Source organism: Hypanus sabinus, assembly GCF_030144855.1.
Source record: "Hypanus sabinus isolate sHypSab1 chromosome 24 unlocalized genomic scaffold, sHypSab1.hap1 SUPER_24_unloc_17, whole genome shotgun sequence".
NCBI classification, from domain to species: Eukaryota; Metazoa; Chordata; class Chondrichthyes; order Myliobatiformes; family Dasyatidae; genus Hypanus; species Hypanus sabinus.
Genome location: NW_026778930.1, coordinates 13,023 through 30,437, shown reverse-complemented (window position 1 = coordinate 30,437; position 17,415 = coordinate 13,023). Strand labels below are relative to the sequence as shown.

The following is a 17,415-nucleotide window of genomic DNA, read 5'->3' as shown; positions in this document are numbered from 1 at the left end:
GAGCTGCTGCTTCATCTCTGTCTGGGACTCCCTTCTCTCTGACTGAATGTCGGAGCCCGGCAGCCACCTCGCTGCACTCCTCTCGGCCGCAGTGTCGCTTTCTTTATCTCTGCTGTTGCCCCTCTTTTCAGTTCAAATATTTTTCAAAAAATACTGTATTAGATGGGCCAACTGGGCTTCATACGCGTTTTTCTGGAGGAACCAGTGACTTAAGCTGCCATTTCCGACGATGAAGTCACCGGAAATCTCTGGATCATTTTCTCAATAAATAAATGAAGAAGAACAATGTTTGTGTTATTTATTTAATTAGGTTCTCTATCTAGTTTGAGGACATGTGAAGATCCGATCATATTTATGCAGAAATAGAGAAGATTCTACAGTGATCACAAACAGCAGAGATCCCAGGACGAACAAAGGAGAATCTGCAGATGCTGGAAATCGAAGCAACACAGACAAAATGCTGGAGGAACTCAGCAGGCCAGGCAGCATCTATAGAAAAAAGGAGATTTTATGCCGAGACCCTACAGCAGGATTGGAGAAAAAAGTGAGAGAGGGCAGAGAGAAACACAAGGTTATAGGTAAAACCGGGAGATAATGGGCCCTCCCCCCTTTCTTTCTTCCATGGCCTTCTGTTATCTCCAATCGGACTCCCCCTTCTCCAGCCTTGTATCTCTCACCAGTCAACTTCCTAGCTCTTTACTTCATCAGTTGACTGTACCTCGTTCCATGGACGCTGCTTGCCCTGTGGAACTCCACTAATCACAGATCTCCAGCTTGAATAAGGGCCTTCAATCACTAGCATCTGTCTTCTATGCGCAAACCAGTTCTGAATCCAAACAGCCAATTCACCACTGACCCCCCATGTATCTTAAACTTCTGGATTAGCCTACTATGAGGGACTTTGTCAAATTTCTTAATAAAACCCAAGTAGACAACATTCTCCGCCCTACCCTAACCAATCTCTCCCATTACCTTGTCAAGAATTCAGTTGGTAAAGCACAACCAGTTCTCTCTAATTTGGTGATGGGTTTCCAAACGCTCATTTATCCCAACCTTCCAGATTTTCTCCAGTAGTTTCCCGATAGCTGCCACGAGACTCACTTGTCTATAGTTTCCAGGACTTTTCTTTGCTTCCTTCTTAAATAGAGGTACAACATTAGCCTCTTGCCAGGCTGGAGAGGACATGCAGATACTGGTGGAGTGCCCCCAATCTCATCTTTTGCCTCCTTCAATAACCTGGGGTAAATCCCATCAGGACACTGGGAACTTATCCAACTTAATGCTTCATAACTTCCAAAGCTTTAAATACTTTCCGTTTTTCTACTTCACTCCATTCATCACCTCTTGGGACACCCAAGGTTCTCTCATCTTTCCAGCTGTGTCCAGTTCTGGTCGCCTCACTATAGGAAGGATGTGGAAGCATTGGAAAGGGTACAGAGGAGATTTATCAGGATGCTGCCGGTTTGGAGAGTATGGATTATGATCAGAGATTAAGGGAGCAAGGGCTTTACTCTTTAGAGAGAAGGAGGATGACAGGAGACATGATAGAGGTGTACAAGATATTAAGAGGAATAGACAGAGTGGACAGCTAGCGCCTCTTCCCCGCGGCACCACTGCTCAGTACAAGAGGACATGGCTTTATGGTAAGGGGTGGGAAGTTCAAGGGGGATATTAGAGGAAGGATTTTTACTCAGTGGTTGATGCATGGAATGCACTGCCTGAGTCAGATACACTAGTGAAATTTAAGAGACTACGAGACAGGTATATGGAGAAATTCAAGGTGGGGGGTTATATGGGAGGCAAGGTTTAAGGATTAGCACATCACAATGGGCCAAAGGGCCTGTATTGTGCTGTACTATTTTATGTTTTCATCCCTGCCCTTCCTTTTAACAGAAACTTACCTTTTCTGATCTTTTAACACCCTGCACAGGTCTGATGTGGACTTGCCAGAGAAACTGTGTTCCCAATTAACACTTAGTTCCTACCTAATGCCCTTGTAATTTGCCCTACTCCAATTTAAATCTCTCCCACAAGGACGATACGTATAGATATCCTGAAAGTAAAGGGTGTGCTCATTGCAAGGTTTCTCACCTGACTAGGTTCATTACCCACCAGGTCCAGTACAGCCTCTCCTCTCGTCAGACCATCCACATTTGATTTAAGAAACCTTCCTGGATACATTTAACAAATTCTTCCCCATCTAAACCTCTTGCACTAATAAGGTCCCAGCTTGTACTAAGGAAGTTGAGCTGTGTGTGGAAAAAAAAAACTACCTCTGACATACCCTCCCTACTTTTCTTAAAAGTGAATGATGATCCACTTGATCGATGCCTCATACCTCTATGAAGTCATGTTTCACCCTCCTCTCCAAGGAGAAGAGCCATGGCTGCATGAATCTTTCTTCATAAGCCACACTCTCCAGTCCAGGCAGCATCCCAGTAAATCTCCAGTGCACCCACGCCCTTCCCATAATGAGGTGACCAGAATTGAACACAATATTCCAAGTATGGTCCAACCAACAGAGCTGCAACATTACCTAGTGGCTCTTGATCTCAATCTCCCAACAAATGAAGGCCACACACTTTAACCACCCTATCAACTTGAGCAACTACTGGGGGGAGGGGTCAATGGACATGAACCCCAATGATCCCTCTGTTCCTCCAGTTAAAAATCTCTCTATTAACCCCGTATTATGCCTTTATGTTTGACCTTCCAAAGTGAATCACTTCACTTTTCCAGATTAAACTGCATTTGCCACTTCTTAGCCCAGCTCTACATCCTGTCAATGTCCCATTGTAACTCACGAAAACCAGGGTTCCCAACCTTTTTCATACCATTTAAGGAAGAGGCCCATGCATCCCAGGTTGGGAACCTGATTTATACTCTCAACACCACCGTTTGCGTCATCTGCAAACTTACTAACCCACCCTTCTCCAAATAATCTATTAAAAACATCACAAAGAGTAGGGGTCCCATGTATCTTTTTAAATGTTAACGTATCTGTCTCCAACCACTTCCTCTAGCAGCTAGTTCCACACGCTTGCTATCCTCGGCATGAAAAAGTTACCCATCAGGTCCTTTTAAAATCTTTTCTTCTGATCCTAAACCTACCGTCTGGAAAAAATTGTTCCCCCCTCCCCCAATAATTTTAAAAGCTATAATGTCATCCCTTATTCTCCCTGTGTTCCAAGAAATAAAGACCTAGTGAGGCCAATCTCTCCCTTAACTCCGATCCTCGTAAATCATCTCTGCACTCCTTCCTTCAGTGAGGTGGCTCCAAACATGGCTTCACTAACGTCTGTACAACTGTCCCAGCTCCTGTGTACTCAATGGCCTTAAGGCCAGCTTGACAAACGCCTTCCTCACCACCGTCTACCTCCATTCCCAACCTTCAATCTCTCTCCATAACCTAGTCTCTCGAATCCTCACAAATCTCTGCATTCTTTCCAGCTCAATGGCATCTTTCCTACAGCAGGGCGACCAGAACTGAACACAATACTCTGAGTGGGGTCTCACCAGTTTTATAGAACTGCGAAGTGACATCCCAAATCCTGTACAATGTATCTTCACCGGCACATTCTTTTCTCCCCTCTACACACCAACCCCTTCTCAGTACACTTTGCAGTGAAAGGCTGTCAGCCCTGCATTATTAAACGGGTTCTCTCTCCACAGATGCTGCAGTTTCTGATGCTGTCTCTGTGATTCTTTCGCTCGGTGACACAGCTCTCGACTTCTTGACCCAACAGACAGTGGAACCAGGACTCACGGAAGAGGAAGGTCCAAGTGCCAAGAGTGGTTGACGTTGGCACCTCCAACACGCTGGAAAAAAAGTTCAAGCTCATACCTGGGAAGATAGTGTAATGAGGCTTTGGAGGGGTTGTATACAAACTGAATGGGAAAAGAGTGGCAAAGTGGTGGGGGGGGTAACAGAGGCTGGTAACACTGTGGACAGTGGTGGGGGATAACAGAGGCTGGTAACACTGTGGACAGTGGTGGGGGATAACAGAGGCTGGTAACACTGTGGACAGTGGTGGAGGAATAACAGAGGCTGGTAACACTGTGGACAGTGGTGGGGGGGGGGTAACAGAGGCTGGTAACACTGGACTGTGGTGGGGGATAACAGAGGCTGGTAACACTGTGGACAGTGGTGGGGGATAACAGAGGCTGGTAACACTGTGGACAGTGGTGGGGGATAACAGAGGCTGGTAACACTGTGGACAGTGGTGGGGGATAACAGAGGCTGGTAACACTGTGGACAGTGGTGGGGGATAACAGAGGCTGGTAACACTGTGGACAGTGGTGGGGGATATAGAACATAGAATAGTACAGGGCCTTCAGCCCACAATGTTGTGCCAACCCTTAAACCCTGCCTCCCATATAACCCCCCCCCACCTTAAATTCTTCCATATACCTGTCTAGTAGTCTCTTAAATTTCACTAGTGTATCTGCCTCGACCACTGACTCAGGCAGTGCACTCCATGCATCAACCACTATCTGAGTAAAAAACCTTCCTCTAATATCCCCCTTGAACTTCCCTCCCCTTACCTTAAAACCATGTCCTCTTGTACTGAGCAGTGGTGCCCTGGGGAAGAGGCGCTGGCTGTCCACTCTGTCTATTCCTCTTAATATCTTATATTCCTCTATCATGTCTCCTCTCATCCTCCTTCTCTACAGAGAGTAAAGTCCTAGCTCCCTCAATCTCTGATCATAATCCATACTCTCTAAACCAGGCAGCATCCTGGTAAATCTCCTCTGTACCCTTTCCAATGCTTCCACATCCTTCCTATAGTGAGGCGACCAGAACTGGACACAGTACTCCAAGTGTGGCCTAACCAGAGTTTTATAGAGCTGCATCATTACAGCGTGTCTCTTAAACTCTATCCCTCGACTTATGAAAGCTAACACTCCATAAGCTTTCTTAACTGCCCTATCTACCTGAGACAACTTTCAGGGATCTATGGACATGTACCCCCAGATCCCTCTGCTCCTCCACACTTCCAAGTATCCTGCCATTTACTTTGTACTCTGCCTTGGAGTTTGTCCTTCCAAAGTGTACCACCTCACACTTCTCCGTGTTGTAATCCATCTGACACTTCTCAGCCCACTCCTGCATCCTATCAATGTCTCCCTGCAATCTTCAACAATCCTCTACACTATCCACACCACCACCAACCTTTGTGTCGTCTGCAAACTTGCCAACCCACCCTTCTACCCCCACATCCAGGTTGTTAATAAAAATCATTAAAAGTAGAGGTCCCAGAACAGATCCTTGTGGGACACCACTAGTCACAACCCTCCAATCTAATATACTCCCTCCACCACGACCCTCTGCCTTCTGCAGGCAAGCAAATTCTGAATCCACCTGGCCAAACTTCCCTGGATCCCATGCCTTCTGACTTTCTGAATAAGCCTTCCGTGTGGAACCTTGTCAAATGCCTTACTAAAATCCATGTAGATCACATCCACTGCACTACCCTCATCTATATGCCTGGTCACCTCCTCAAAGAACTCTATCAGGCTTGTTAGGCACGATCTTCCCTTCACAAAGCCATGCTGACTGTCCCTGATCAGACCATGATTCTCTAAATGCCCACAGATCCTATCTCTAAGAATCTTTTCCAACAGCTTTCCCACCACAGATGTAATGCTCACTGGTCTATAATTACCCGGACTATCCCTGCTACCTTTTTTGAACAAGGGGACAACATCTGCCTCCCTCCAATCCACCGGTACCATTCCCGTGGACGAGGACATAAAGATCCTAGCCAGAGGCTCAGCAATCTCTTCCCTCGCCTGGTGGGGCAGCCTAAGGAATATTCCATCAGGCCCCGGGGACTTATCCATCTTAACGTATTTTAACAACTCCAACACCTCTTCTCCCTTCATATCAACATGCTCCAGAACTTCAACCTCACTCATATTGACCTCATTGGCATCAAGTTCCCTCTCATTGGTGAATACTGAAGAGAAGTATTCATTGAGGACCTCGCTCACTTCCACAGCCTCCAGGCACATCTTCCCACTTTTATCTCTAATCGGTCCTATTGTCAGTCCTGTCAACCTTTTGTTCTTTACATAATTGTAAGATTGTAACTGAATGCCTTGGGGTTTTCCTTTACCCTACTCACCAAGGCCTTCTCATGCCCCCTTCTTGCTCTCCTCAGCCCCTTCTTAAGCTCCTTTCTTGCTACCCTATATTCCTCAAAAGACTCATCTGATCCTTGCTTCCTAAACCTCATGTGTGCTGCTTTCTTCCACCTGACTAGATTTCCCACCTCATTTGTCACCCATGGTTCCTTCACCCTACCATTCTTTATCTTCTTCATTGGGACAAATTTATCCCTAACATCCTGCAAGAGATCCCTAAACATCGACCACATGTCCATATCTCAGAGACTGGTGTACATCGTGGACAGTGTAGAAGTGGTGGGGGATATCAGAGAGTTTGGTGACACTCTGGACAGTGTAGAAGGCTTTGAGGGTTACAACAGGAATGGATGCAGAGCTGGGCTGATCCAGTTCAATCTGAAAAAGTGATTCACTTTGTAAGGTCGAATTTGAAGGCAGAGTACAGGGTTAATGGCAGGATTCTTTGCAGTGTGGAGTAACTGAGGGATCTTGGGGTCCACATCATAGAAGAATCATAGTTATGTGCAAGTTGATAGGGTGGTTAAGGCAGCATATAGTGCATTGGCCTTCATTTCAAGAGCTGCGAGGTAATGTTGCATTTCTATAAAACTCTGGTGAGACCACACTGGGAGTAATGTCTTCCGTTCTGGTTGCCTCATTATAGGAAGGATGTGGAAGCTTTAGAGAGGGTGCACCAGGCTCTGACTGGATTGGAGAAAGTGGGTTGTTTTCTCTGGAGTGTCAGAAACTAAGCAAGCATATCAAAGTTTATAATTAGTTTGTGATCTGGATCTGGGACTAGACAGATTAATAGTTTGGCATGGACTACATGGGCCAAAGGTACGTTTCTGTGGTGCAGTGCTCAGTGTAAAGCACAGATAGGACAGAGGGCATCATTAGGTAGAAATGACAAATACCAGAGCCTAGCTGTAAGGTGTGATGAGGATAATTGGGAGGAAATTCATAGTTTTACATGGTCAGTGGGAGGTGCTAGCAAGGAAAGTGGTGGAAGCAGGTCTGATAGAGGCAGTGAAGAGGCTTTTAGACACACACATGGTGGAAGGTGCAATATGGGGCAAGTTCAGACGAGGTGGTGGGCAGATTTTTGTTTTACACACAGTGGTCAGTATGAGGGAGGTACTTGATAGATGGACTCATTGACAGGCAGGGAATGGTGGGAGATGGATCACGTGCAGACGGATGGGATTGATTAGATTGGCATTGTGGTCAGTACAGACATTGTGGGCCAAAGAGCCAATTTATGTTAAAATCAACACCCCCTCCAAACGCCAGCTTTGTTCTTTTCCCCACGTTTTTATTCAGGGCATCTTTCTCCTCATACAAGCCAGGGCAGGAGGGGGTGAGAGAGAGAGAGAGAGAGAGAAAGAGACAGAGGAAAGAGAAAAGACATCCCATTTAACACGTTGGACCATGAGGTCTGCTGCTGTCTGGATGGGACTCCACATCTTTGCTGGGTTCCAGACCCATCGCCACCAAAATCTCTCCAACAAGGGGGAATAACAGACTTACCCCACACTCTTCCTCATGGACTACGGGGGGGGGGGGGGGGGTAGCTGGTTGAGTTGTTATTTCTCGGTGGGGTGTGGGGAGGGGAGAGTGCAGCCCCATGACCACCGCTCCTCCCCTGGCCCTCAGAGATGAGAGCGCTGGTGTACGGCAAGAGAAGAGGAGGTGGCAAAGGCCCTGGCACAGATGGGGCAGCGGAAGGGTCGCTCTCCGGTGTGGGTGCGCCGGTGGTTCAGCAGGCTGGAGGACTGTGCAAAGGCCCGGCCGCAGGACTGGCAACGGAAGGGACGCTCGCCGGTGTGGGTTCGCCGATGGTTCAGCAGCGTGGACAACTGAGTGAAGGAACGTCCGCAGGCCTGGCAGCGATGTGGCTTCTCCCCCAGGTGGATGCGCTGGTGGTTGAGCAGGGTGGAGAGCTGGCTGAAGGAACGTGGGCACAACTCACACCCAAAGGGTCTCTCGCCAGTGTGGGTGCGCCGATGCTTGAGGGCGTCTGAGGACTGGGCGAAGGAGCGGCCACAGGTCGGACACTGGTGGCTCCGGGAGAGCGAGTCCGGGCTGTGGCAGAGGGGGCGGCGGGAGGAGGGCGAGGGGGAGGAGGAGGAAGGGGGAGCAGGATGCGGCTCGTGGCTCTGCCGCCTGTGATGCAGCAGCTTGGCCGAGGTGGGGAATGACTTGCCGCAGGCAGCGCAGCGGTAGGGCCGCTCTCCGTCGTGGGCCTGCCGGTGCATGGCCAGCGAGGACCCGTAGGCGAAGCGGCGGTGGCAGACAGGGCACTGGTATGGACGCTCACCGGCGTGGCTCCGCCGGTGTGCGGCCAGCTCTGAGGGCTGGGCAAAGGCCTCTTGGCAGACGTCGCAGAGGAAAGGCCGGTCGCTGGTGTGACCGCTGCGGTGTACCAGTAGCTGGGCTGGTGTGCCGAAGGCCTGGCCACAGACAGGGCAGCGGTGGGGCATGTCCACGGCCTCCTCCTCCCGGCCAGCAGCAGCAAGGCTGGCCCGGTGACTGAGGATGTCCAAGGGGCCAGGCCGCTTGCTAGCTCGGACAACCTCTCCCCCTCTCAGCCGGCGGGACCCTGCCCTCCTGGGCCGCGGGGAAATCTCGTCTTCCAATTCCCAGCCCTCTTCTTCTTCCTCCACCTCCTCCTCTTCTTCTTCTTCCTCCTCCTCCTCCTCCTTTTTCATGGCCCCCAGGTCTTCCTCCATCTCCTGCAGCTGCCCAGCGTCTCCTCACTCAGCTGGGGAAGGATGGGATGGGCTGAGCCTGCAGGGAAAAGAGGAAGGCCCGTCAGTGAGGAGATGAGAGCAATGGGCATCCCTCCCGTCCACCACAGGCTCAACCCTTCCTGCTAATGAGGCTGGCTTCACGACACGCTCTCTTCTCGGTCAGCCTGTCCCCATGACCCATCTTCTCTGATCTGGGCAATGTGACACGTTTCTGTCAGAGATTTGGTACATCACCAAAGATTCCCAATAATTTCCACCCAGGACTTGCCCTCTTCTCATTACCATAATTGGGGATTAGGTACAGGAGCCAGAAGACCCACACTCAATGATTCAGGAACAGTTTCTCCCCATCCGCCATCAGATTTCTGAATGATCCATAAATTCATTAACGCTACTCCACTGTTCCTCTTTTGCACAGCGGATTCCAGTTAATCAGGTCATTGGTTAATTGGAGCAGCTGCTTCTTTAGGACCACTCTTAAAAAAAACTAATTGAGAAAATAGCCACGATTCCTTTTGCTTACTTGGGACAGGAGACTGTTTCTAACTAACATCAGTCGTGTGCACTTTGTGACCATTACACACTACCAAGTGCTTACAGCAAAGAGTCAGCTGTGTGAGCATGTGTGACCGTTACACACTACGATGTGCAAACAGCGTTAGTCTTGTGTGCTTGTGTTAAGTTATCGAGTGGAAGCAGATTAAAAAAAAAAGATTTGGGGGATGCAATTGTTGACAGCATTTTATCAAAACACCAAGGCATGAAATATGAAGATGAGCAGAGTGATGGAGATGACACACCTGAACGTGAGTTAGTGACAACACAGAATGCCAGGAAATTTATTGTTGAAATAGGACACGAGTTCATGTAGGGAGGCATTATCTGCGCTGGATTTTGTTCACTTACATCAATCAAAAGACCACAGCAGCACACACCGGATTAATTCCTCCATCAGTGACACACAATCCTGGAGGAACTCAGCAGGTCAGGCAGCAGTAAACAGTCCACATTTCTGGCAAAGACTCAAGGGTCTTTGCCTGAAACGTCAACTGTTTATTCATTTCCACAGCTGTTGCATGACTTGCTGAGTTCCTCCAGCATTTTATTCAAATGGTCAAAGCATGCATCCATACACAACTCTGAAATCCGTCTACTCCAGAGAGCCACGAAACAAAGAGTGTGAAAGTCATTCAGAGAAACATCAACCCCACCCCCCGCACAATAAAGAATGGCATCCCAATTGTCAACCCCTCCCCAAAAAACCAAACAAGGACATCACCACACCACCCCACCCACAAAAGGAAAAAGGAACGGGCAATAAAAAATGCAAAAAATGAAATCAATTTGTCTGAAACAGTACATAAGCAAAGCAGTGCAATCAATAAACGCAGAATCAGTGAATTCAACGAAAGAGAGGGGGAGGCCAAGCCGCCTGTCACAGCCAGCGCAGTCCTCCGCAGCAATCAAAAGGAAGGCAGTCAGCACTGAACTCTCAGTCGCCGTACACATTCACCTCGACGCCGTACACATTCACCTCGACGCCGTACACTCACCTCGACGTCGTACACTCACCTCGACGTCGTACACATTCACCTCGACGCCGTACACACTCACCTCGACGTCGTACACACTCACCTCGACGCCGTACACACTCACCTCGACGCCGTACACACTCACCTCGACGTCGTACACACTCACCTCGACGTCGTACACTCACCTCGACGCCGTACACACTCACCTCGACGCCGTACACACTCACCTCGACCCGTACACGCTCACCTCGACGCCGTACACACTCACCTCGACGTCGTACACACTCACCTCGACGCCGTACACACTCACCTCCACGCCGTACACACTCACCTCGACGCCGTACACACTCACCTCGACGCCGTACACACGCACCTCGACGCCGTACACACTCACCTCGACGTCGTACACTCACCTCGACGTCGTACACGCTCACCTCGACGCCGTACACGCTCACCTCGACCCGTACACGCTCACCTCGACGTCGTACACACTCACCTCGACGTCGTACACACTCACCTCGACGTCGTACACACTCACCTCGACGCCGTACACTCACCTCGACGTCGTACACACTCACCTCGACGTCGTACACACTCACCTCGACGCCGTACACACTCACCTCGACGCCGTACACACTCACCTCGACGCCGTACACACGCACCTCGACGCCGTACACTCACCTCGACGCCGTACACACTCACCTCGACGCCGTACACACTCACCTCGACGCCGTACACACGCACCTCCACGTCGTACACACGCACCTCGACGCCGTACACACTCACCTCGACGTCGTACACACTCACCTCGACGCCGTACACACTCACCTCGACGTCGTACACACTCACCTCGACCCGTACACACTCACCTCCACGCCGTACACACTCACCTCCACGCCGTACACACTCACCTCCACGCCGTACACACTCACCTCCACGTCGTACACACGCACCTCGACGCCGTACACTCACCTCGACGCCGTACACACTCACCTCGACGTCGTACACACTCACCTCGACGCCGTACACACTCACCTCGACGCCGTACACACTCACCTCGACGCCGTACACACTCACCTCGACGCCGTACACTCACCTCGACGCCGTACACACTCACCTCGACGCCGTACACACGCACCTCGACGCCGTACACACGCACCTCGACGCCGTACACGCTCACCTCGACGCCGTACACGCTCACCTCGACGCCGTACACACTCACCTCGACGCCGTACACACTCACCTCGACGCCGTACACACTCACCTCGACGCCGTACACACTCACCTCGACGACGTACACACTCACCTCGACGACGTACACACTCACCTCGACGCCGTACACACTCACCTCGACGCCGTACACACTCACCTCGACGCCGTACACACTCACCTCGACGCCGTACACACTCACCTCCACGTCGTACACTCACCTCCACGCCGTACACACTCACCTCCACGCCGTACACTCACCTCGACGCCGTACACACTCACCTCGACGCCGTACACTCACCTCCACGCCGTACACACTCACCTCCACGCCGTACACACTCACCTCCACGCCGTACACACGCTCGACGTCGTACACACTCACCTCCACGCCGTACACACTCACCTCCACGCCGTACACACTCACCTCCACGCCGTACACACTCACCTCGACGTCGTACACACTCACCTCGACGTCGTACACACTCACCTCGACGCCGTACACATTCACCTCGACGTCGTACACACTCACCTCGACGTCGTACACTCACCTCGACGTCGTACACGCTCACCTCGACGTCGTACACGCTCACCTCGACGCCGTACACTCACCTCGACGCCGTACACACTCACCTCGACGCCGTACACGCTCACCTCGACGCCGTACACACTCACCTCGACGCCGTACACGCTCACCTCGACGTCGTACACACTCACCTCGACGTCGTACACACTCACCTCGACGCCGTACACACTCACCTCGACGTCGTACACTCACCTCGACGTCGTACACTCACCTCCACGCCGTACACACTCACCTCGACGCCGTACACACTCACCTCGACGTCGTACACACTCACCTCGACGCCGTACACACTCACCTCGACGCCGTACACACTCACCTCGACGTCGTACACTCACCTCGACGCCGTACACACTCACCTCGACGCCGTACACACTCACCTCGACGCCGTACACACTCACCTCGACGCCGTACACACTCACCTCGACGCCGTACACTCACCTCGACGTCGTACACACTCACCTCCACGCCGTACACACTCACCTCCACGCCGTACACACTCACCTCCACGCCGTACACACTCACCTCCACGCCGTACACACTCACCTCGACGTCGTACACACTCACCTCGACGCCGTACACACTCACCTCCACGCCGTACACACTCACCTCCACGCCGTACACACTCACCTCGACGCCGTACACACTCACCTCGACGCCGTACACACTCACCTCGACGCCGTACACACTCACCTCCACGTCGTACACGCTCACCTCGACGCCGTACACCCTCACCTCGACGCCGTACACACTCACCTCGACGCCGTACACACTCACCTCCACGTCGTACACACTCACCTCGACGCCGTACACACTCACCTCCACGCCGTACACACTCACCTCCACGCCGTACACACTCACCTCCACGCCGTACACACTCACCTCGACGCCGTACACACTCACCTCGACGCCGTACACACTCACCTCGACGTCGTACACACTCACCTCGACGTCGTACACACTCACCTCGACGCCGTACACACTCACCTCGACGCCGTACACACTCACCTCCACGTCGTACACACTCACCTCGACGCCGTACACACTCACCTCGACGCCGTACACACTCACCTCGACGCCGTACACACTCACCTCGACGCCGTACACACTCACCTCGACGCCGTACACACTCACCTCGACGCCGTACACTCACCTCGACGCCGTACACACTCACCTCGACGCCGTACACACTCACCTCGACGCCGTACACACTCACCTCGACGCCGTACACACTCACCTCGACGCCGTACACTCACCTCGACGCCGTACACACTCACCTCGACGCCGTACACACTCACCTCGACGCCGTACACTCACCTCGACGCCGTACACACTCACCTCGACGCCGTACACACTCACCTCGACGCCGTACACACGCACCTCGACGCCGTACACTCACCTCGACGCCGTACACACTCACCTCGACGCCGTACACACTCACCTCGACGCCGTACACACGCACCTCCACGCCGTACACACTCACCTCCACGCCGTACACACTCACCTCCACGCCGTACACACTCACCTCCACGCCGTACACACTCACCTCCACGCCGTACACACTCACCTCCACGCCGTACACACTCACCTCCACGCCGTACACACTCACCTCCACGTCGTACACACGCACCTCCACGCCGTACACACGCACCTCCACGCCGTACACACGCACCTCCACGCCGTACACACTCACCTCCACGCCGTACACACTCAACTCCACGCCGTACACACTCACCTCGACGCCGTACACACGCACCTCCACGTCGTACACACGCACCTCCACGCCGTACACTCACCTCGACGCAGTACACACTCACCTCGACGCCGTACACTCACCTCGACGCCGTACACACTCACCTCGACGCCGTACACACTCACCTCGACGCCGTACACACTCACCTCCACGCCGTACACACTCACCTCGACGTCGTACACACTCACCTCGACGCCGTACACTCACCTCGACCCGTACACACTCACCTCGACCCGTACACTCACCTCCACGCCGTACACACTCACCTCGACGTCGTACACACTCACCTCGACCCGTACACACTCACCTCCACGCCGTACACACTCACCTCGACGTCGTACACACTCACCTCGACGTCGTACACACTCACCTCGACGTCGTACACACTCACCTCGACGGCGTACACACGCACCTCGACGCCGTACACTCACCTCGACGTCCTACACACTCACCTCGACGTCGTACACACTCACCTCCACGTCGTACACACTCACCTCCACGCCGTACACACTCACCTCCACGCCGTACACACTCACCTCCACGCCGTACACTCACCTCCACGCCGTACACACTCACCTCCACGCCGTACACACTCACCTCCACGCCGTACACACTCACCTCCACGCCGTACACACTCACCTCCACGTCGTACACACTCACCTCCACGTCGTACACTCACCTCCACGCCGTACACACTCACCTCCACGCCGTACACACTCACCTCCACGCCGTACACACTCACCTCCACGCCGTACACACTCACCTCCACGCCGTACACACTCACCTCCACGCCGTACACTCACCTCGACGCCGTACACACTCACCTCGACGCCGTACACACTCACCTCCACGCCGTACACACTCACCTCCACGCCGTACACACTCACCTCCACGCCGTACACATTCACCTCCACGCCGTACACACTCACCTCCACGTCGTACACACTCACCTCGACGCCGTACACACGCACCTCGACGCCGTACACACGCACCTCGACGCCGTACACACTCACCTCGACGCCGTACACACTCACCTCGACGCCGTACACACTCACCTCGACGCCGTACACTCACCTCGACGACGTACACACTCACCTCCACGTCGTACACACTCACCTCCACGCCGTACACACTCACCTCCACGCCGTACACACTCACCTCCACGTCGTACACACTCACCTCGACGCCGTACACACCCACCTCGACGCCGTACACACTCACTTCGACGCCGTACACACTCACCTCGACGCCGTACACACTCACCTCGACGCCGTACACACTCACCTCGACGCCGTACACACTCACCTCCACGTCGTACACACTCACCTCCACGCCGTACACACTCACCTCCACGCCGTACACACTCACCTCCACGCCGTACACACTCACCTCGACGCCGTACACACTCACCTCGACGACGTACACACTCACCTCGACGACGTACACTCACCTCGACGACGTACACACTCACCTCGACGACGTACACACTCACCTCCACGCCGTACACACTCACCTCCACGTCGTACACACTCACCTCCACGCCGTACACACTCACCTCCACGCCGTACACACTCACCTCCACGCCGTACACACTCACCTCCACGCCGTACACTCACCTCCACGCCGTACACACTCACCTCCACGCCGTACACACTCACCTCCACGCCGTACACACTCACCTCCACGCCGTACACACTCACCTCCACGCCGTACACACTCACCTCGACGCCGTACACTCACCTCGACGTCGTACACACTCACCTCGACGCCGTACACTCACCTCGACGTCGTACACACTCACCTCGACGCCGTACACACTCACCTCGACGCCGTACACACTCACCTCGACGCCGTACACACTCACCTCGACGCCGTACACACGCACCTCGACGTCGTACACACGCACCTCGACGTCGTACACTCACCTCGACGCAGTACACACTCACCTCCACGCCGTACACACTCACCTCCACGCCGTACACACTCACCTCCACGCCGTACACACTCACCTCCACGCCGTACACTCACCTCCACGCCGTACACTCACCTCCACGCCGTACACTCACCTCCACGCCGTACACTCACCTCCACGCCGTACACTCACCTCCACGCCGTACACTCACCTCCACGCCGTACACTCAACTCGACGCCGTACACTCACCTCCACGCCGTACACTCACCTCCACGCCGTACACTCACCTCCACGCCGTACACACTCACCTCCACGCCGTACACACTCACCTCCACGCCGTACACACTCACCTCCACGCCGTACACACTCACCTCCACGCCGTACACTCACCTCCACGCCGTACACTCACCTCCACGTCGTACACTCACCTCCACGTCGTACACTCACCTCCACGCCGTACACACTCACCTCGACGCCGTACACACTCACCTCGACGCCGTACACACTCACCTCGACGACGTACACACTCACCTCGACGACGTACACACTCACCTCGACGACGTACACACTCACCTCGACGACGTACACACTCACCTCGACGTCGTACACACTCACCTCGACGTCGTACACACGCACCTCGACGTCGTACACACGCACCTCGACGCCGTACACACGCACCTCGACGCCGTACACACTCACCTCGACGCCGTACACACTCACCTCGACGCCGTACACACGCACCTCGACGCCGTACACACGCACCTCGACGCCGTACACACTCACCTCGACGCCGTACACACTCACCTCGACGTCGTACACACTCACCTCGACGACGTACACACTCACCTCGACGACGTACACTCACCTCGACGCCGTACACACTCACCTCCACGCCGTACACACTCACCTCCACGCCGTACACACTCACCTCCACGCCGTACACACTCACCTCCACGCCGTACACACTCACCTCCACGCCGTACACACTCACCTCGACGCCGTACACACCCACCTCGACGCCGTACACACCCACCTCCACGCCGTACACACCCACCTCGACGCAGTACACACTCACCTCGACGCCGTACACACTCACCTCGACGCCGTACACACTCACCTCGACGCCGTACACACTCACCTCGACGCCGTACACACTCACCTCCACGCCGTACACACTCACCTCCACGCCGTACACACTCACCTCCACGCCGTACACACTCACCTCCACGCCGTACACACTCACCTCCACGCCGTACACACTCACCTCCACGCCGTACACACGCACCTCCACGCCGTACACACGCACCTCCACGCCGTACACACTCACCTCCACGCCGTACACACGCACCTCCACGCCGTACACACGCACCTCGACGCCGTACACACGCACCTCGACGCCGTACACACGCACCTCGACGCCGTACACACTCACCTCGACGCCGTACACACTCACCTCGACGCCGTACACACTCACCTCGACGCCGTACACACGCACCTCGACGCCGTACACACGCACCTCGACGCCGTACACACGCACCTCGACGCCG

The 17,415-nt window shown here is 53.8% G+C and overlaps 1 protein-coding gene across 1 annotated transcript; it reads right to left on the bottom strand.

Annotated features, from left to right (window-relative positions):
* Positions 1-281: 281 nt before the first annotated feature.
* Positions 282-9,364, bottom strand: LOC132385468 (zinc finger protein 771-like). The gene has a single exon (XM_059957554.1). The coding sequence runs from the start codon at positions 8,859-8,861 to the stop codon at positions 7,782-7,784; it is 1,080 nt and encodes a 359-aa protein (XP_059813537.1). The 5' UTR covers positions 8,862-9,364; the 3' UTR covers positions 282-7,781.
* Positions 9,365-17,415: the final 8,051 nt, after the last annotated feature.

Coding starts and splice junctions, on each gene's coding strand:
- LOC132385468 (XM_059957554.1), bottom strand. CDS start 8,861: ATGGAGGAAGACCTGGGGGCCATGAAAAAGGAGGAGGAGGAGGAGGAA.